This window comes from Mustela nivalis (assembly GCF_964662115.1).
Source record: "Mustela nivalis genome assembly, chromosome: 12".
Lineage (NCBI taxonomy): Eukaryota > Metazoa > Chordata > Mammalia > Carnivora > Mustelidae > Mustela > Mustela nivalis.
The window spans coordinates 69,371,578-69,391,446 of NC_139031.1; the positions used below are offsets into that span (position 1 = coordinate 69,371,578).

At 34.0% G+C, this 19,869-nt stretch overlaps 1 protein-coding gene across 17 annotated transcripts in view; it reads right to left on the minus strand.

The window, feature by feature from the left end:
* The window catches only part of AKAP9 (A-kinase anchoring protein 9), a 193,392-nt gene that overhangs the window by 116,114 nt on the left and 57,409 nt on the right, over positions 1–19,869 (minus strand). For 15 of the 17 annotated variants that reach the window (XM_082692586.1, XM_082692587.1, XM_082692583.1 and 12 more), the window contains 6 exons: positions 17,602–17,832; positions 14,495–14,539; positions 3,878–3,931; positions 3,342–3,512; positions 2,466–2,621; positions 1,401–1,598 (listed from right to left, as the gene is read on the minus strand). In XM_082692586.1, the coding sequence (XP_082548712.1) occupies positions 1,401–1,598; positions 2,466–2,621; positions 3,342–3,512; positions 3,878–3,931; positions 14,495–14,539; positions 17,602–17,832 (855 nt within the window). The remainder of the gene's footprint in view (positions 1–1,400; positions 1,599–2,465; positions 2,622–3,341; positions 3,513–3,877; positions 3,932–14,494; positions 14,540–17,601; positions 17,833–19,869) is intronic. The other 2 variants (XM_082692590.1, XM_082692580.1) reach the window with 1 other exon arrangement.

Consider the following 19,869-nt stretch of genomic DNA (forward strand, 5'->3'; position numbering starts at 1 on the left):
CCTTACCTTGTTTTGCCTTGATCTCTTCATCTGTAAAATGGGGGCGATGACAGAACCTCTATCTCATAAAGTTATTACAATAATTCAATGAGTTAATATGTGTAAGATGCTTTGAATATTGCCTGGTGCCAGATAAACAAAAACAAATACTAGCAAATAACTTTATTATAATCTAAACAATATTTTTGTCTTCGTTACTTCTCAACTTCTTGCAGAAGAACTAAGTTTGTAATAAGTACAATATTATATATACAGTCTGTCCTAATTATTCAGACTCCCTACTTGCAAATCCATCTTCTTGCTAAAATTTATTTGTAATCCAAAATCAATACTCAAAGTCATTTATAGAAATGCATACAGCAGCAAAAAATTTGAGTTGCTGGATATGTATGCTTCTTCCAAAGTTGACGTTGAACAACACAATTACACTCTGACTTCATGTTTTCGCTCATTAGGAGAGCAAGGATGGAGAAGAGGATGGAGATTACAGGGGGCAGTGCAGTATAGCATAAGAAATATGGGTTCTGGGCCTGCTATAGAGGTTTGAATCACAACTCTGACAGGTATCAGCAGGGCAGCCTCAGGCCAAGTAACTTAGCACTTGGAATAGCATTTTCTCTTTTGAAAGTAAACAAAATATAATCTACCAGGATGAATTGTTTTTAGGATTTAAGATTATAATCTATGAGATATGTTATGTGTGTACATATCCATATATGAATATATAAATATAGTCCCTAGGATATATGTGTGCCCGTGTATAAACACATACATGCATATATATGTATGTATGTATATACATATAAACAAATATAAACATTTAAAATAAATATATTTCCTCCTTTTCTTCCTTATGAGCACTTATTTGCTAAGTAAGAGCTCTAGGCAACTTTATAAAACATAACTACCATAAACAGAGACTCTACTGTAGTTTTTTCTAATTAAAATCCAGAAAATTTCATTTTGTTATGGAAATATTTTCAGAATTTCATTACTGGTAAAGTGAGTAGAAATATCTTTAGTATTTCTTTATAATCTTTATAAAGATTACTTTATAATTCTTTATAAAGTAATCACTTTACTGGTAAAGTAAGCAGGAATATCTTTAGGTGAAAAAACAATAAGAATGGAATATTCTGTTTATAAATTTAGATTCTCCTGAGAACTCACTTTAACATAGGCTGATCACTTCCAAAGGAACTCAGTAATGAATATTATCTTAAAAACTATTATTATGAGACTCCCGATTGCTTTTGAAAGTTGTTTTGCATACTTAAAGAGCTTTTCTTAATTATGAAATTTTGTAATTCATGTACATAATAAAAAGGATAAACAGTTGTATAAAAAACTTCAATTATATAGCTGTTACACATTGGCTGACTTCCTTAAAATAAACATACCATTTCATATGCTCTAATTTTCTCTTGCAAGAAACTAATTTGCATTTTGAAGTCTTCTTTCTTTTTTTGATAATCTTCTAATAAATGGTCTTGTTCTTCCAGCTGTTGCTGATGAGAGAGGATCTGCTGTTTCGCATGTAGTAAATCTGCAGCTGTGCTACTGTGAGTGCTGTTTCTTAGAGTTTCACTAGCCTGTAACTTGAAAACAGAAAGAAACCTCCAAGTTAAATTCTGAAGAGATTGCACCAAGGAAGAGATGCCTTTTAGGGTATTACTTGGGCCACAACTGCTCTCTGGGAAATCTGCTAGATTCATAGGCTTGAAACTCCAGTAAACATACTGCCATAGCTTATCAGATGACTGTGGGCTGATCAATAAGATCCAAGCTGAACCAATACGATTATCTTTCCCACCGTAAAGCAGAGAAGGTAGTCTAGTGAGATAGCCAAGACTACAGCAAACATGCAGAAAGAAATGAAGACTAAAAAACAGTACTTCCTGGATTCCAGATGATTTTCCAATTTGTGATTCTAATCCCTTTTGGATGTCTGATTCTATCTTCTTCACCTTGCATTCTGTTTAGATAAGCTTGTATTCTTACATTAGATTCCTCTCTTTTTGCTTAAGCTACCTTAAATTATTTTTCTGTACTTGCCATCAGAAACTTGATTAATACTATTAGATTCTTACAGCTCTGATTAAAGGCAAATGGAACACTGTCTAGTTACCCTTTTGGAAACTAAAATAAAATCATAGCAAGGTTGGCAAAAAGGTAGATGTGACTACATGTTAATTTCTGCAAAAATCCACCCAATCAAACTTAAAAGATTTTGTAGGTTTTCAATATATAGACAAGGAAGAAGTACAGAGAAAATAACAGCAAGAAACCAAGCAAGAACTAGGAGTTAAACTTCGGGTTAATGTAACAAAAGGTATTCACATATTTCCAACATGATACATAATAAGCAAATCCATTTTAAACTAACTTAAATTTGTTCTGAAAATTAACTTTAAAATAATTCATTACTAAAAATTTAATAATTTTGTTCTATTAGTAATACTTACATGCTGGAATTGAATCTGTAACTTTTGACTTTGTTCTGTCAACTCTAAGAATTCTCTCATTGTCTCATCCTTTTCTCTCCTTGCTTGTTGTAAATTAGCAGTGAGCTGGGTTATGATGCCATCTCTTTGCTTAATAGCAGCTTCAAATTCTTGTAACTAAAAGACATCAGTGAAAATAAAAAGTGCCACACTTATTTTTTTAAACAAAATTGATTACTACTATAGGTGACTATTCTTCAAAAACAATATTCAAAATGCACTGACAGAATTATGATAATTTTTAAGTAACCTTATCTATTCTTGTCCATATCTGAAAGATCAGCTTGCAGAAATGGGCTTTAATTCCAAATCAACTTTAAAAAAATTACTAGGTCTAACTTATCCATTGTATCTGCTTCTAGAAGGACAAGTGCCATTATATTTAGGAATGTCCCAATCTGTTCCTAGGCAACATCACCATAGACCTGTTCAATTCTCACTTGTTTCTGGAGAGGATGAAACTGAAATGTATTCTGTCATCCTCATCAATGGCCTTTTCCACTTTGTTTTTATAACTGACTGCCACAAACGCTTACTTTTACAAGGACTCGCTGACATTTTTAATGAGTGTAGGTCATCATATTCTGATGTGGTTTGCACCATAATTTTCTCTCCGGCTGATTATAGAAACACCTATCCTACCAAAGTGATGTCAGCCTAGTTATCTCATAAAGTTAAAAAATTAAGCAAGGTTGTTTGTGGTATGTATAAGGACATGTATGATGAGATGACTTAAGTTACTATTTAAAAACCGCATCTTTAAAGAATGTACACACATGATCATTCAAATTTCTTATTTCTGTCTCAGTAACAAAACAAAAACAAAAGTACACATACCTGCTGCAGTCCATCACTCCCATAGGTGGCTCTCATTTCTTCTAGTTCTCTGTTCAGCTCTTCAATCTCATGCTGTTTGCCAGCCAATTCATTTTCCATCATCTCTAGGTGGGTCTGATTGTACTGTGCTCCATGTTCAGAATAAGAATCATCAGCACCAAATTCTTCTTCCTAAATCAATCCAAAATTTTTAATAATTCATACTAATAACATTCCTCAGGAAGAGGGATTTAAACACGGAATTCCATAGCAAAACGCAGTTTAAAATATCACTTATCACCTCAGAGTTTACAGGAATGACAACCTGCTTTGTTATTACTGTGATAAACCTTAAAAGCAAAAACAGTATATTGTGAAATCTGTTACAATTGAGCTTTTATAACAACAAAAGGTGGCTAATTTTGTTTTGTTAAACATTAAAAGCATTTAGAAATCACACACAGAAAGAAGTACATGCAGGAAAAAGCTTTGTTAGTGAGCCAGATGGTTTTAAATAGTGTAAAACATTAGTATTGTGAGAGTTTTAAATACTGTACCCTTAATAAATTTGTAGGCTTTTCTGTTCTCACCACAAAACTGCAACCATTTACCTGTACAAAAACAATTTCCTGATATATTATGATTTTAGAGAGAATTTTATTTAAAGCTAACAGTTACATTTCTGCTAACTGTATTCACGCATATCTTATGCACAGAGAAAATGCCTCATTGGCAAAAATAGACACAATGATTAAATTTAAATCTAAAAAGATATTATGATCATTTCAAATGCCAATGATTCCCAAAACATTTGAGTGCTTACAATGCAGAAAACACCATAATATAGATTTTCATTTAAGTGAATTAAAGTTCTAAGAGCAGCTTCCAGTTTGCCCTCACAGGGGTAATTATAAACCTCAAGTGACTAAATTCTCATATACAAAATACTGCCTTATAATCATTTAAATAACTGTTTTTTGATTAAGCTCTTTCATTTTGAAGTAAAATTGTTTACTGGTGCAAATTCACTGAAGATTGGTAATCAAGTCAACAAGTATGAGATGAATAGCTGAGAAACAGTCTCCCAACTTTCCCAGTCATGCCGACCCTGAATAATGCAGATATTTTCCATAAGATATTATTGCCTCTCTCTATCAAAGATTTTGACGATGGGAAGAAGAAGGATGACAACATATGTCTCCTGGGTTGACCTGGCCAGAGATTAATTTCAGATCAATTAATCTATTTAACAAACCCTTATTTCCCTCAACAGTGCACAAAAGAACTTCACTTCTGCTTATATCTTAGTTATTCATAATTCTACATTAACAGAATCCAAGATAATAAAGTTTATACTGTTGGAATACATAAACTAGAATATCTCAGAGTTAAGATATGCACTACATCTTTTTAAAAGTGAAGATACTGTGGAGCCTGGCTGGCTCTGTCAGCAGAGCATACGACTTGATCTTAGGGTCATGAGTTCAAGCTCAGCCCACTGTAGGTGTGAAGCATACTTAAAATTTTTTTAAAAAGTGAAGATACTAGCTAAGAGTTCTGTAATAGAGTTTGATTCCTTGCAATTTGCGAAAACTTTTAGAAGACAGGAGTACTAACTCTATTTAAATTATTAATATCAAGTCACTTGAAATAATTTTCCAATTAAATCCTCCTAAATTTCAATTAGCTTTTCTTGATTCTGAAATGAAGTACTTTGATAAGCATCTACTAAAATTTTTAGTTATAGTTAAATGAAATGGATTTTATGAATATCTTTAAATATCATATTAAGCAAGGATACAACTTTAGGTGGAGACAATATAACTATAATAATTTATCAGTTTATAATGACTGTATCTAACACATAATATAGCCAAAGTTCGGCTTAATTTTTCTTTAATTTAAGAAAAATTACACTAAAAAAAACTCCTATGTATTGGCTTCTTAAACTTAATTATGCATTATTATAACAAACATAAAAATAATTATTAATACTTTTTAAAAAAATTTAATACTGTTTAAATAGGTAATAAAAGATTATTCACCAAAACTAAACTAATACAAACTATATTCTGAAGTTAGAATAGAAATACCCAGCAGACTATTGGGATCATTAATAGTTAGCATTATTCTATTTTTTAATGTATATAATTATTTTATTGATATCTAAAGGGTAGAGCATTCATCCCTTCTTTTTTTTTTTTTTAAAGATTTTATTTGACAGAGATCACAATAGGTAGAGAAGCAGGCAGAGAGAGAGGAGGAAGCAGGCTCCCTGCTGAGCAGAGAGCTGGATGTGGGGCTCGAGCCCAGGACCCTGGGATCATGACCTGAGCTGAAGGCAGAGGTTTTAACCCACTGAGCCACCAGGCGCCCCTCAACCCTTCTTATATTAATCTTCTAGCACTATATCTGGTAAACCTTAATATGAAAGTAAATTATTAACTTGAAACATGAAGATCAGATTGATAAACTCGAGTGAAGAAAAAGCCTTTTTCTTAGTGTCTTTTTTTTTTCCTGCGGCATTTGTCAAAGTTATTTAACCACTAGGCTATACTAATAAATTCTTTCTGAATTTACAGATTTATTCAATCTGTATGGACAACATGAAGACTTGGGAAAGTATAAGTAAGGTACATTTTCAAATTTAAAATGTTCTGTGTAGGTAAGTATCACCTCATAAAGATATCAATTCAGAAAGAATCAGAGGAAGATAATTTTTATAACCATAACATTGCCTTTACACCAAAACCTTTTCCTTCCAGTGGATGTTAGTTTAAAATCACAAAAGACAAAAAATAAAATAAATTAAAAAAATAAAAACACAAAAAACTAATTCACTATTAATATCTTATCCTATTATACTTAATGTGGTACTATTTATATTCAAAAATATTAATAATGTGTATTTTAATAAAATAAGAATCTGATGGTTCAGAAAAGTTCATGAAAATTATAGGACTTCAATGTGACTCAGTGACTCATGGAATTGCAGCCAAGGAACTAATTAGGTTAAGATCATCCACTTAAAGTTAAAGCTGAGTATCAAATATACCATGCTGTACATCTTAAATATGTATGATTTTTAACCGTCAATTATACCTCAACAGAGCTGAGGCAGGGAGTGAGAAAAAGAAAATGAGGTGAAGTTAAAAAAAAAAAAAAAGTGATAAGGCTAAGTTTATAAAACTTTATGGCTATAGGCTATGTCTCGAACTCCAGCTAGTCATTTCATAAATATCATGAATTGTACAGGTGACTTGGTTAAGAAGCACTGAATAATCACATGAAATCCATAATGAGATTTTTTGTCCTACTATCACTTCATCTTTCCATACTTAGCAAAGCATATTTATTTACCTGTCATGTGTATAGTTTGCCTCTAGCATTTGCAACTTTCTCCAAATAACCCCACTCAAAGGGTATCCATAAGAATATTTCCTATACATACAACATTTTGGAAATGAAATGTCCCTTCACGGGGGACTGAGTAGACTATGTGTAATTTAAATTAATTTGTAAGAAGGGCATATTTTTTTAAAAAAAGATTTTATTTATTTATTTGACAGACAGAGATGAGTAGGCAGAGAGACAGGCAGAGAAAAAGGAGGAAGCAGGCTCCCCGCTAAGCAGAGAGCCCGATGCAGGGCTCGATCCCAGGCTCCTGGGTCCATGGCCTAAGTTGAAGGCAGAGGCTCTAACCCACTGAGCCACCCAGGTGCCCCAAGAAGGGCATCTTTTATTCAGTCTGATTTCTCTGGCACATGTAACTGAGTGTATATTTACACAGAAGAGATCTCATTAAATATCATAGGTATCATAGGATAATATTAGCCAATTCTTTCTAGGCCTGAATCCATTATTCAATCCAATGAGAATACCAGCCAAAGTAGTCAAGAAAATTAAGTGTGTACCGTATCTATTTGCATAAAATTCCCAAACTAAGTAACATAATCAGAATCTGAAATCCTTTTGAGAATAATTTGTTAAAAGAATTCTCATCACACATTCCATCTATTTAGTGGGAAAATAAAGCACATTTCTGGGGTGCTTGGGTGGCTCAGTGGGTTAAGCCTCTGCCTTCGGCTCAGGTCATGATCCCAGGGTCGTAAGGTCGAGCCTCACATTGGGCTCTCTGTTCAGTGGGGAGCCTGCTTCCCTCTCTCTTTCTGCCTGCCTCTCTGCCTACCTGTGATCTCTCTCTGTCAAATAAATAAAATCTTTAAAAAGAAAGAAAATAAAGCATATTTCTACTGAAGAGCAGTTAAAAAAAACTGTAAACTTTGTTGATTATCTTGTTTATACCAAACACCATACTAAATATCAAATATAACCCTCACAACTACACTGTGAAGTAGATATCACTGTTTTACAGGTGAAAAAACTATGTATCAGAATTAAAGTGATGGGCCCGGGTTGATAACATCTTGGTGGTGATGACGGTGAAATCTGAACACAAGGCTCCAGAGCCTCTGTTCTTTTTTATTACCTTACTTCCCTATACATCAGAAAAATGACAGCAATATTTTAAAAACATACAGGATAATTATGAGGCCTACAATTCAAAATTGTAATTCTGAAATTTTAAAAATGCTCCAATGCAAACAAAGCCAAGATTATTAAACTTTGCAAATCTGGCAATCATAATGAAGTTAAAATCTAGGAAGGAATTTCCTTTGGCAGGGAGGGTGTGATACTAAGAGATAATTCCTTAAAATTTCTAATAGGAAAATCTTAATGGTGATATTTATTCCTCAATTTACAAATTTGGCTTACTGATGATTCTTCTGCCTCCTGAAAAGGTGACTATAGCTTAGAAGTCCCTCATAATTCTATCTCAGTCAAACCAGTTTTAACATCATTAACAGGAATAGCTAAAGCTTCAAAACTAGGCCAGAGTATCATGGATTCAACCAGGCTCCACACTGGCAACCTTAATGAGGTTTTCAAACATTTCACAATCAATTTTTCTACTGTTTTCTATGGACAAAGAGAATATGTAACTTTGTCACAGAATAATTCATCATGATTCCAGGCCCAAACTCTATATAATATCAAAAAGATTATGATCAAATCAGATCAATCTGTCAAAAATTATTTCAGAAATATCTTTTTTCAGTGTAATCTTCTAAGTAACTGTTTTTGTCCAATTATAAATCAGTTAGTCAATTTAGTTTTTGTGACCACCTTAAAAAGAGAAAGTATCAAAGGATATGTCACATAGTAAAGAGATGTCTCTTCCCTGAAATTTTTGTTTGGAAAAAATATATATATAAATGTATGTATAGGTATATATTTATTCATGTATATAACAAGAAAACATATGTTGATTACATATGCAAATACATAGAAATTACACACACATACATGTAGTAAAGATTTCTTGTTCAACAATGGTCAACATACTCTAACTTTTACTGTAGGGATTATATTTAAATAATACTTGTACTTTACTTCAAAACATATCAGATTTACTAGGTATCACAGACAAATAGTTTCAATACATTCTTCTGGGCCTCATAATTCCCACCAGTTTTATATTACTGTTTTCAAAAAGAGAACTTGAAAACCACAATCTTTTGATGTCTTCACTTTTAAAAGCTGTAATAATAAAAATTAAAGTTATTCTCTTATCCCAAAGTGATAAAATGGCTACATAAATTTTATCCAAATTTCACAGGCATATAAGAGATGGCTTGATCTATAGCCACTTGGCTTATAAAAAAATTCACCTGAGTGTAAAGAAGAAAAATGTATTTTGTGGAGTCCTGCCAAAGACATAGGCAGTTCAGGCACAAAAAATGCCTGAAACTTTCAATCAAGAAAGACAAACTATGAGAATTAAGGCATTAGCAAGAGAGAGAGAAGACGGCTGAATAGGAGTGTCCCGAGATCACTTCTCCCCATGAACATATCAAGGCTGCAACTACCTATACTACAATTTACTGAGAATGACCTGAAGACTAGCAAACAGCTCTTCCATAGCTAAAGACAGAAAGAAAAAGCCACATGGAAAAGGGTAGGAGGGACAGAGATGAAATCAGAAACTAAACATCCCAAGAAGCAACCCACAAGTAGGAGATATAACACAGGTGTGAAAGTCCTGCTTGAGAAGTGAGAGGCTCAAGCCCCACACTGAGCACCCCTCATCCTATTGATCTGCACTGGGAATATGAGCCTCCATAAATATTTGGATTTAAATGAGCCTAATTCTGGGACAGCGCAGGGCAATAAGAAACCAAGACTCTGTCTTAAAAGGCCAATATACAATAGCACATGCTCAGAGTCACAACTCAAAGGTACCAGTTTGAAAAGTGCCTGGACTATATTACATGGAGATTTATTAATTTTAGGGCATGTGCCACAAGGGCAAGGATATACAGGAAATTTCTCTGGGAATGGAAACGCTGGCAGGCACTATTTTTCTTGCCTTCCTTCAGCCCAGCTGGCTTGACACTGGTGGGCCCCCATTTAGACACACTCTCTTCCTAGCACCACTTACCCTGCCCTGCAGAGTCATTCTAACTAACCCAACTGCCCTGGTAAGCACCCTTCCAAAGAATGACTCCTGCTCTAGTATCTAAGAATAAAGCTAACCAAAAAGGTAAAGACCTGTACTCTGAAAACTTTAAGACACTGATGAAAGAAACCAAAGATGACACAAATGAAGGGAAACATATACCATGCTCATGGGTTCAAAAAATTAATACTGTTAAAATGTCCACAATACTCAAAGTAATCTACAAATTCAATACAATCCCTGTCAAAATACCAATACCATTTTTCACAGAACTTAGGACAAATAATCTTAAAATTTGTATGGAACCACAAAAGACCCCAAATATCCAAAGTAATCTTGAGAAAGAACAAAGCTGGAGGGAACACAGTCCCAGATTTCAAGCCATACTATGAAGCTACTGTAATCAAAACAGTATGGTATTGACATTCAAATGGACACATAGATAACGGAAGAGAATTGAGAGCCTAGGGGAAAAAAAAACCATGTTTATGTGGCCAATTAATCTATGACAAAGGAGGCAAAAATACACAATGGGGAAAAGACCATTTCTTCCATAAGTGATGCTGAAAACACAGGACAGGTACATACAAAAGACTGAAACCACTCCTATACCATATATAAAAATAAGCTCAAAATGGATTAAAGACCTGAAACTATGAAACTCCTAAAAAAAACCATGGGAGTAAACTCTTACACCACAGTCTCAGGAATATATTTTTAGATCTGTCTTGTTAGACAAGGGCAACAAAAGCAAAAATAAATAACTGAAACTACATCAAACTAAAAAACTTCTGCACAATGAAGGGAACCCATTAAAAGGCAACCTACTAAATCAGAGAAGATATTTGTAAGCGACATATTCATTTAAAGATTAACATCCAAAATATATTTTAAAAACCTCACAACATGGGACGCCTGGGTGGCTCAGTGGATTAAGCCTCTAATTCGGCTCAGGTCATGATCCCAGGGTCCTGGTAACGAGCTCCGAATCGGGCTCTCTGCTCAGCAGGGAGCCTGCTTCCTCCTCTCTCTCTGCCTGTCTCTCTGCCTGCTTGTGATCTCTGTCTGTCAAATAAATAAATAAAATCTTAAAAAAAAAAAAAACACCTTTAATAAATAAATAAATAAAAACCTCACAACAGAGTGTATAATGCCAGGTGAAATAAGTCAGTTAGAAAAAAACAAATGCAATACGATTTCACGCATATGTGGAATTTAAGAAATAAATAACAAATGACCAAAGGGGAAAAAAGAGACTGAGACAGATTAAGAAACAGACTCTTAACTACAGAAAATAAACTGATTGTTATCATAGGGGAGAGGAATGAGGAGGATGGTGAAATAGGGGATAGAGATTAAAAAGTACACTTGTCATGATGAGCACTAAGTAATGTTTAGAATTCATGAACTGCTATATTATACACCTGAAACCAATATAACATTGTATGTAAACTACACTAAAGTAAAACACTTAATAATTTTTTTTTAAGATTTTTAAATTTATTTATTTGACAGAGCTCACAAGTAGGCAGAGAGAGAGGAGGAAGCAGGTTCCCCGCAGAGCAGAAAGCCTGATGCAGGGCTCAATCCCAGGACCCTGGGATTATGACCTGAGCCGAAGGCAGAGGCTTTAACCCACTGAGCCACCCAGGCACCCCAATAAATTTTTTTAAAAATTTAACAAAAAGAACTCCTAGCACTCAACACCAAAAAAAAAAAAAAAAAAAAAAAAAAAGAAAGAATGAAAGAAAAAAGAAAAAAAAGGAAAAAGGAAACAGCTTAACAATCCAATTAAAAAAATGAGCAGAGGCCCTGAACAGACGTTTTTCCAGAGAAGATAAAAGAAGATATACACATGACCAAAAGGCACATGAAAAGATGCTCATTGTCACTCATCATTAGGGAAATGCAAATTAAAAGATCAAAGATATATCACCTCCACTTGTCAGAATGGCTATTTAAAAAAAAAAAAAACCACAACGGAGCGCCTGGGTGGCTCAGTGGGTTAAAGCCTCTGCCTTAGGCTGAGGTCATGATCCCAGGGTTCTGGGATCCAGCCCCACATCTGGCTCTCTGCTCGGCAGGGAGCCTGCTTCCTCCTCTCTCTCTGCCTGCCTCTCTGCCTACTTGTGATCTCTGTCTGTCAAATAAATAAATAAAATCTTAAAAAAAAATAAGTAAATAAAAATAAAAATTAAAAGAAACACACAAACAAGAGTGGTGAGAATGTGGGAAAAAGGGAACCCTTGTGCACTGTTAGTGGGAATGTAAATTGATGCAGCCACTATGGAAAATAGTACGGCAGCCCCTCAAAAAATTAAAAACAGTTCTCTATGATCCACTAATTCTATTTCTGGGTATTTACCTGAAGAAAATGAAACACCAATTTGAAAAGATATATTGCATCCCTGTGTTTATTATTGCTTTATTTACAATATGCAAGACATGGAAGCAACCTAAGTATCCATCAACAGATGAATGGATAAAGATGATGTGGCATATATATATGTATGTGCATATGTCTATATATGTATATGTATATACATAGATAATATGATGGAAAATTACTCAGCCGTAAAAACAAATGAGATCTTGCCATTTGTGACAACACAGACAAGTGAAATAGTCAGAGAAAGGGGCACCTGGCTAGCACAGCCATCTGACCTTGATCTTGGGGTCATGAGTTTCAGTCCCACACTGGCTGTAGAGATCACATAAATAAATAATATTTTTTAAAAAGTCAGCCAGAGAAAGACAAATAACATATGATTTCACTTATATATGGAATCTAAAAAACAGAACAAACAAAACAGAAACAGACTCACAAATACAGACAACAGACTAGACTGGTGGTTGCCAGTGGAGAGGAAACACAGGGCAATGGGTGAAATAGGGAAAGGGGAGTAAGAGGTACAAACTTCCAGTTACAAAATAAATAAGCTACAGGGATGTGGAATATCCCACAACATAGGGAAGAGAGTTAATATTACAATAATTTTGTATGGTAACAGGTGGTAACTACAATTACTGTGGTAGCCATTTATTATGTATATAAATGTCAAATTACTATGTTGCACACCTGAAACTAATATTCTGTATCAACTATACTTCAATTTAAAAATAATGAATAAAAATAATTTTTAATTATGTTCAGTTAGCCAACATATATAGTACAACATTAGTTTTTGATGTAGTGTTCAATGATTCATTGGTTGTATATAACACCCAATGCTCATCACAACACATCCCCTCCTTAATTTTTAAAAAAAGAATATAGCCATTATAGGGGTTGGGGGGGAAACAGGGTTGCTTTCATATGTAAGCCCCAAATTTAAAGTCACAAGGCCAGATTTTCTGAATTGCAAGTTGTGATTTTAAACTGAGATACTTCCTCTACAGGCAACTTTACATAGTATAAATCAGGTACTAATTTATTTATTCAACCCTGGTTATTTTCCTGATCAGATTACTAATAAGTATATTCCCAGCTTTTTTAAGCACATTAAACTTTTGAAATGTCAAAGTTTTTACTCCCATTTGCAATTCAAAACAGTAATCTGTTCACTTCAGAACATGAAGTTGTCTTTTTTTTGGTATTAGAAACCTACAATATGGGGCGCCTGGGTGGCTCAGTGGGTTAGAGCCTCTGCCTTCAGCTCAGGTATTGGTCCCAGGGTCCTGGGATGGAGCCCTGCATCAGGATCTCTGCTCAGCAGGGAGCCTGCTTCCTCCTCTCTCTCTCTGCCTGGTTGTGATCTCTGTCTGTCAAATAAATAAATAAAATCTTAAAAAAAAAAAAAAAAAAAGAAACCTATAACATAACAAAACTTATGGAAAATACTGAGTTGCTGACCATTCATAATTTTCCAAATCCTCAAACTGTGGACCAAAGAAACAACAATAATATCGAAAACAATAAGAAAAAGGTAACAGCATGGCATATATTTACTAATAACACATAATGAAGGTATTTCCTAATGTGGCCAATGTCTACATTAGCTTTATCAGCTAAATTAAAAATCACTACTGCAGGGCGCCTGGGTGGCTCAGTGGGTTAAGCCACTGCCTTCGGCTCAGGTCATGATCTCAGGGTCCTGGGATCGAGTCCCGCATCGGGCTCTCTGCTCAGCAGGGAGCCTGCTTCCTCTTCTCTCTCTCTCTCTCTCTCTCAGCCTGCCTCTCTGCCTACTTGTGATCTCTCTCTGTCAAATAAATAAATAAAATCTTTAAAAAAAAATCACTACTGCAGCATTAATTTCATCAAATGAATATATGTAATTATATAGAATTTGAGCATTTGTAAAAAGCATTACTCAAAATATGAAATAGTCTGTATAATAAAATATTTACTGTGTTTAATATGGAAACCTTATGACAATCATTAATCCTAAAATCTCAATATCATTTTCCTAGAGACTTAAAGGCCTCTAATTAAGGTATTCAAACAGATTTAAGATCTTAGTAATATGAAAAAAAATATAGAGAAATACATAACTTTCAGGTTTTCTAGGTCATTTACACTGCATTTTGTTATGCTATACTTCATAATATTTATAAAAATACATAAGCATGTGAGTTGCAAGAAATAAAGTCTTAATAAGTTTCAAAAATAATACACAAAAAGTCAACCTACCATAATATTACTTATTCTTACCTCTGAACTGTAATCATCTGCTGTAGTTGAAATCTCACTTTCTGGCTAAAACAAAAATAAAAACCAATTACATTAAGAGCTTCCCCACCCCCAAACATGGTACTTTATTTATCCATTACTATTATTAACATGTGATAGAAAATTCACATAAAAATATCACTAAAAAACTAGTAAAAATTATTCAAATATCTAAAAAAAATTTTAAGTATGTGAATTTTATTTTATTCATTTTTTAAAATTTAAGTTCTATGCCCAACCTAGGACTTGAACTCACAACCCTAAGATCAAAATGTCACATGCTTCACCAAGTGAGCCAGCCACATGCCCCTAAAGCTTTAAAATTTTCACTCTATGAAGCACAATGGCTAACTACCACATTTGATATTTAACATAAAGCATTTTTCTGAATATAAATGTATCAAGAGGCACTTTCACACAGGGTCTTATATACATACAAATCATTTGTAAGGCAAAAGAACTAAATAAGATATCATCCTTCTAATTCTTATCTCTCTTTTAAATAAGAGAAACTCTTAAAATGTTACTCAAAAGAGTTCCAATTTCTTCAAAAAGAAAAACCACTGGCATGCCTGGCTGAGTTGGTAGCGCGTGAGACTCTCGATCTTGGGGTCGTGAGTCCGAGCCCCACAGTGGGCTTAGAGATTATAAAAACAACAACAAAAAGTTTTTTAAAAAATCACCAAATCTTGATGCCAGAAAAAGTAGTAACAACTTGAAGAAAAGTAACAATCTTTGTTGTTATTAATGCCTTTGCAGCTTATAAAACACTTTCTAAAACATTCCTGTTTCATTCTTACATCCCTGGGATTTGGGTATGAAGTGAATGGCTTTTCTGAGCTTCCCTCAGTTTAGAACCACTAGAAAGTTTCCTCAAGGAGGAAACTTACATTTTCACTGATTCCACTGTTCACCCACTCATCTAATCTAAGAATCTCAATTTACAGGTGAGAAAAGAGACCTAGAGATTTCATCTTTTTCATTCAACAAATATGAACCATCATTGTCTCCTTTACCATCTATACTTGAGGAAATTTTATTCATCACTCAGTACCAAACTCTGCCTCCTCTCTGATGTAGTAAGTGATGCCTATTCTAAAATTCTGTCACAGGGCTTCCTAACTTATAGGACCTTCTTTTAAATCTAAAATACTTTCATGACATCAACTTTCATGATTGATTCACTTATGCCTTTTAAACAGTTATAGTATATTGTATACTAAGAACTGTGTTACTAAGGATGAAATGGTGAACAAGACACTCTTTGCACTGGAAATGCTATAACCCCACTGAGAAGCCCAAACATTGATTTGTTATCCAGAGAAAGATAACAAATACCTCTGCAAACCACGCTAAACACCAGAGTTTTCATACCATATCACTATATGATGTATCATATCATTTCAGATTTCAACAAACAATTACAAGATACACAAAGAAAAAGTATGGCCCCCACACACACACACAAAAATGATAGTCAGTAGAAACAGTCCTTGAGGAAACACAAATATTGGACTTAATATACAAAGACTTTAAACGAGCTATTTTAAATATAGTCAAATAAATGAATAAAATTAAGTCTAAATTCCTAAAGAAAAGTATAAGGATAGTGCCTTACAAAATAAAGAGTATCACTATGAAAGAACCAAAGAGGGGCGCCTGGCAGGCTCAGTTGGTGGAGCATGCAATTCTTGATCGCGAGGCTTTGAGTTCAAGCCCCATGTGGGATATAGAGATTACTTAAAAAAAAAATTTTTCTTTTAAATAATAAATTTTTTTTTAATTTTATTTATTTGACAGAGACAACAAGTAGGCAGAGAGGCAGGCAGAGAGAGATGGGAGGAAGCAGGCTCCCCACTGAGCAGAGAGCCAGACATGGGGCTGGATCCCAGGACCCTGAGATCAGGACCTGAGCTAAAGGCAGAGGCCCAATTCACTGAGCCACCCAGGCACCCCATAAAATAATAAACTTTTTTAAAAAGCAAAACAACAAATGAGAAATTCATTAGAGGGGCTTGACAGATCTGAGGAAAATCAGTAAACTTTAACATATAGTTTAACTGAAATTATGCAGTCTGGGGAAAAGATTAAAAAAGAATGAAGAAAAATGAACAGAGCATGAGAATCTGTGCAACAATATCAAACATACTAACATGCATAATAGGAGACCCAAAGGATGGGACAGAAAGTAGACAGAATATGAGGATACAATGCCCCAAAACTTCCCAAATTGGATGAAAAACACTAACCTACGTACCCAAGATGCTAAAAAAATTCTAAGTAGGAAAATCTCAAAAAGATCCACTCTTAGCAAATCCTTAACACCCCTGACCTTTTGAATAAAGCTCAAATCCTATATATTATCTAAATCTTTGTTCCCATAAAAATATATTAAGGTACAATCCAAATTATAATTATTATCTGTCTCATCTACCACTCTTTCTTCCTAAGCATCCCGGTTTTCTCTACTCCTGGTTTTAGTTGGTATCTCCATCCCACCCACAATTCCAACCCACTTTTAAATTGTCCTGCCTCATCTTATTCTGGAAAATTATGCCATTAAAGAGAGAAAGAACACTAGCTTTTATTTTGGGCCTTCTATGGGCCAGGTGCAATCTCCTGACTCTCACCTTTACCACCAACCCATCCCTATCATTCTAATACATTTAAAACTAAACTTCCTACAGTTTCCAAGTCACATCATAACTTCATGTTCTTGTGGATGTTGCTTCTTTATCACAGAGTTTGCCTTGCCTACTGCTTTGCTGATAAGCTAATACTGATTTAGCATTCCCCCAAATCGTGGTACTCTAGGGTACCATACGCAATTTTGTTACCATAGCTGTAATCAGAATACACAGACTATCTTACATCTGCTTTCCCCACTTGACTAACTTTCCTAAAAGACAGAGAATGTCACATTTACCCTTGTATCCTTGGTGCTGAATCCTTGATGTTATTACAGCTGTTGTACTACAAATGTTTATTGAATCAAGCTCACAAAAATTGCACAGGGTGATAATGAGTGTTGTCAATTACAACTTTCTAGTTAGAATTCTAATTTTCAAAAAATCTAGATGAATACTTACTTCAACAGAGAAGACCTCATCACGTTTGATTATTGTGGATTCAGGAGTCACGGCTGTTCCTACCCTCTGAGAACTATTTATGTACATGTCATCACTCTGTGAGTGCTCAATATTCAAAGCATGGTATGTTGACACATCATGTTTGCTGCTTGAAGTTTTCCTCTTTTTTTTCTGCTTCTTAGAAGGATTCTGCCCATCAGACTGAGCTTTCCTTTGTCGAAACTGGGCAAGCTACAGAAAAAAAGACATTGTCCTTATCATTAGAGATACTTTTTCTTTAGCACCTCTGTGAAAAAAGCAAGCATCTTTGGAGTCATTTTCTTTATAAGATCAAACCATCATTAAATGATAACTAACTAAAGGACAGGTGTTATAGTCCTTGATACACCTACTGAATTGCAAAGAAATTAGGTACTTCTTTATAACTACTATTCAACTACTAAGAAATGAAAATGTCACGTCTAAAGAAAAAAATTAGTCCAGAGTTGCATAAAATAGGGAAAACAGGTACTTCTACTGCTTGGTGAGAGTATAATCTATCTTAGATTATACTATTATTAGATTATTCAAAATTATACAAAAATATAAGAGGTCTAAATGTGTTTACCTTGTGAAATTTCTGGGACTTCTACTAATTTGTACTAAACGTAATTAGTCCATGCAAAAGATTTAGTTTTACAAATGATCACTGAAGCCTTGTTTCTAACGGGAAAAACACTGAAATAATTTAAATGTCAAACAACAGTGCTTCCTATCTCCTAATCACTTTCATATCATCGTAAGGATTTCTGCCATCTCCTAATGCCATGCATACATATTAACTTAACATGTTTTAACTAGTGAACTTATCTAAATTTATTTTAAAAGGAGATTTTCTATTCCAGTATAAATTAAAAGCCAGTATCACTTGTGATTTCCTTAAAGAAAATAGTAAATAGAAATGAATATAATGAAAACTTACACTACATTATTAAAATTTTAGTTAGGTATTACTGCTGAAGGTGATAAGATAAACAGGCAAGTGTTAGAGGAGTATTAAGGATAGATGAGCATCAAACAGACTTTTGGCTAACTGTAATCATATTGACTAAAAAAAATCCTGGAAAAGTATTAACTTCCTTATGATACTACTCACTATTATTTAATATTGGATCAGGCCATCACCTAAAATATCTTAAAATACCTTTTTTTTAATAATAGTATTTATTTGACAGAGATCACAAGTAGGCAGAGAGGCAGGCAGAGAGAGAGAGAGAAGCAGGCTCCCTACTGAGCAGAAAGCCCGACGCAGGGCTCGATCCCAGGACCCTGGGATCATGACCTGAGCTGAAGGCAGTGGCTTTAACCCACTTAGCCACACAGGTGACCCAATATCTTAAAATACCTTGTCACCAATATCTTGTCACCTAAAATCAGAAGTATGCATTACATACTTTGGGTAACACTGGATTAACTCAATTAAAATTATGTTAATGCAAACAATTTTAAAGATGTTTATATAAAGAGTATATATGGAAAAATAATAAAGATGTTTATGACACAGTGGTATATATAATATTGCAACAGTATCTTTTTTTAATAAAAGGAAAATGGTGTGCATCTCTTTCAACTAAGACAAGCAGGGCTCAGTCTCACAGCCTTCAGTAATTCTAACTAGCTTGAATTTTAATAACATTGTGTATATAGGCACAGATAAATTCTGGAAGAATATAACCACAAATTTGGTATCTCTACAGAGTGGAGATTATAGGTATTTTCCTTATCCTTACTTAAAATTTCCTTTTTTATGCAACACATTTCCTAAATTTTATATGAAGTAACTAACCACCAATTCTTAAATTTAATTTGAGCTGCTTGATCACTGAGAGAACAAAAGCATAAGAATAGGTATAAGCTGCATTGTGCCTTAAAAATAGGAAATCTATTACCAGCATATTAATTATATAACTATTAGTTAGACCAAGCATAAAGACAGCCAGTAAATTTCTTATGATATTAAGTGTTAAAACAGTCTTAATGATGTTGGTATCATTAACTATCAAAATATGTGACAAATACCAGAACTTAGAGAATAAAACAGAGCATATTTTATACTTATTTTGTCTGTTGCAGATGAAAAGGATACAGCATAGCTATGCAGTAGTGATTACATAATAAAGACATCTAACTCATAAGTCGGAAATATCTAATCAATCACTGACCTTGTAAAATGTAAAAAAATATATCACATTAAAAATTTTCCCTAGTTTATTTAGCAACTAGCCTGTT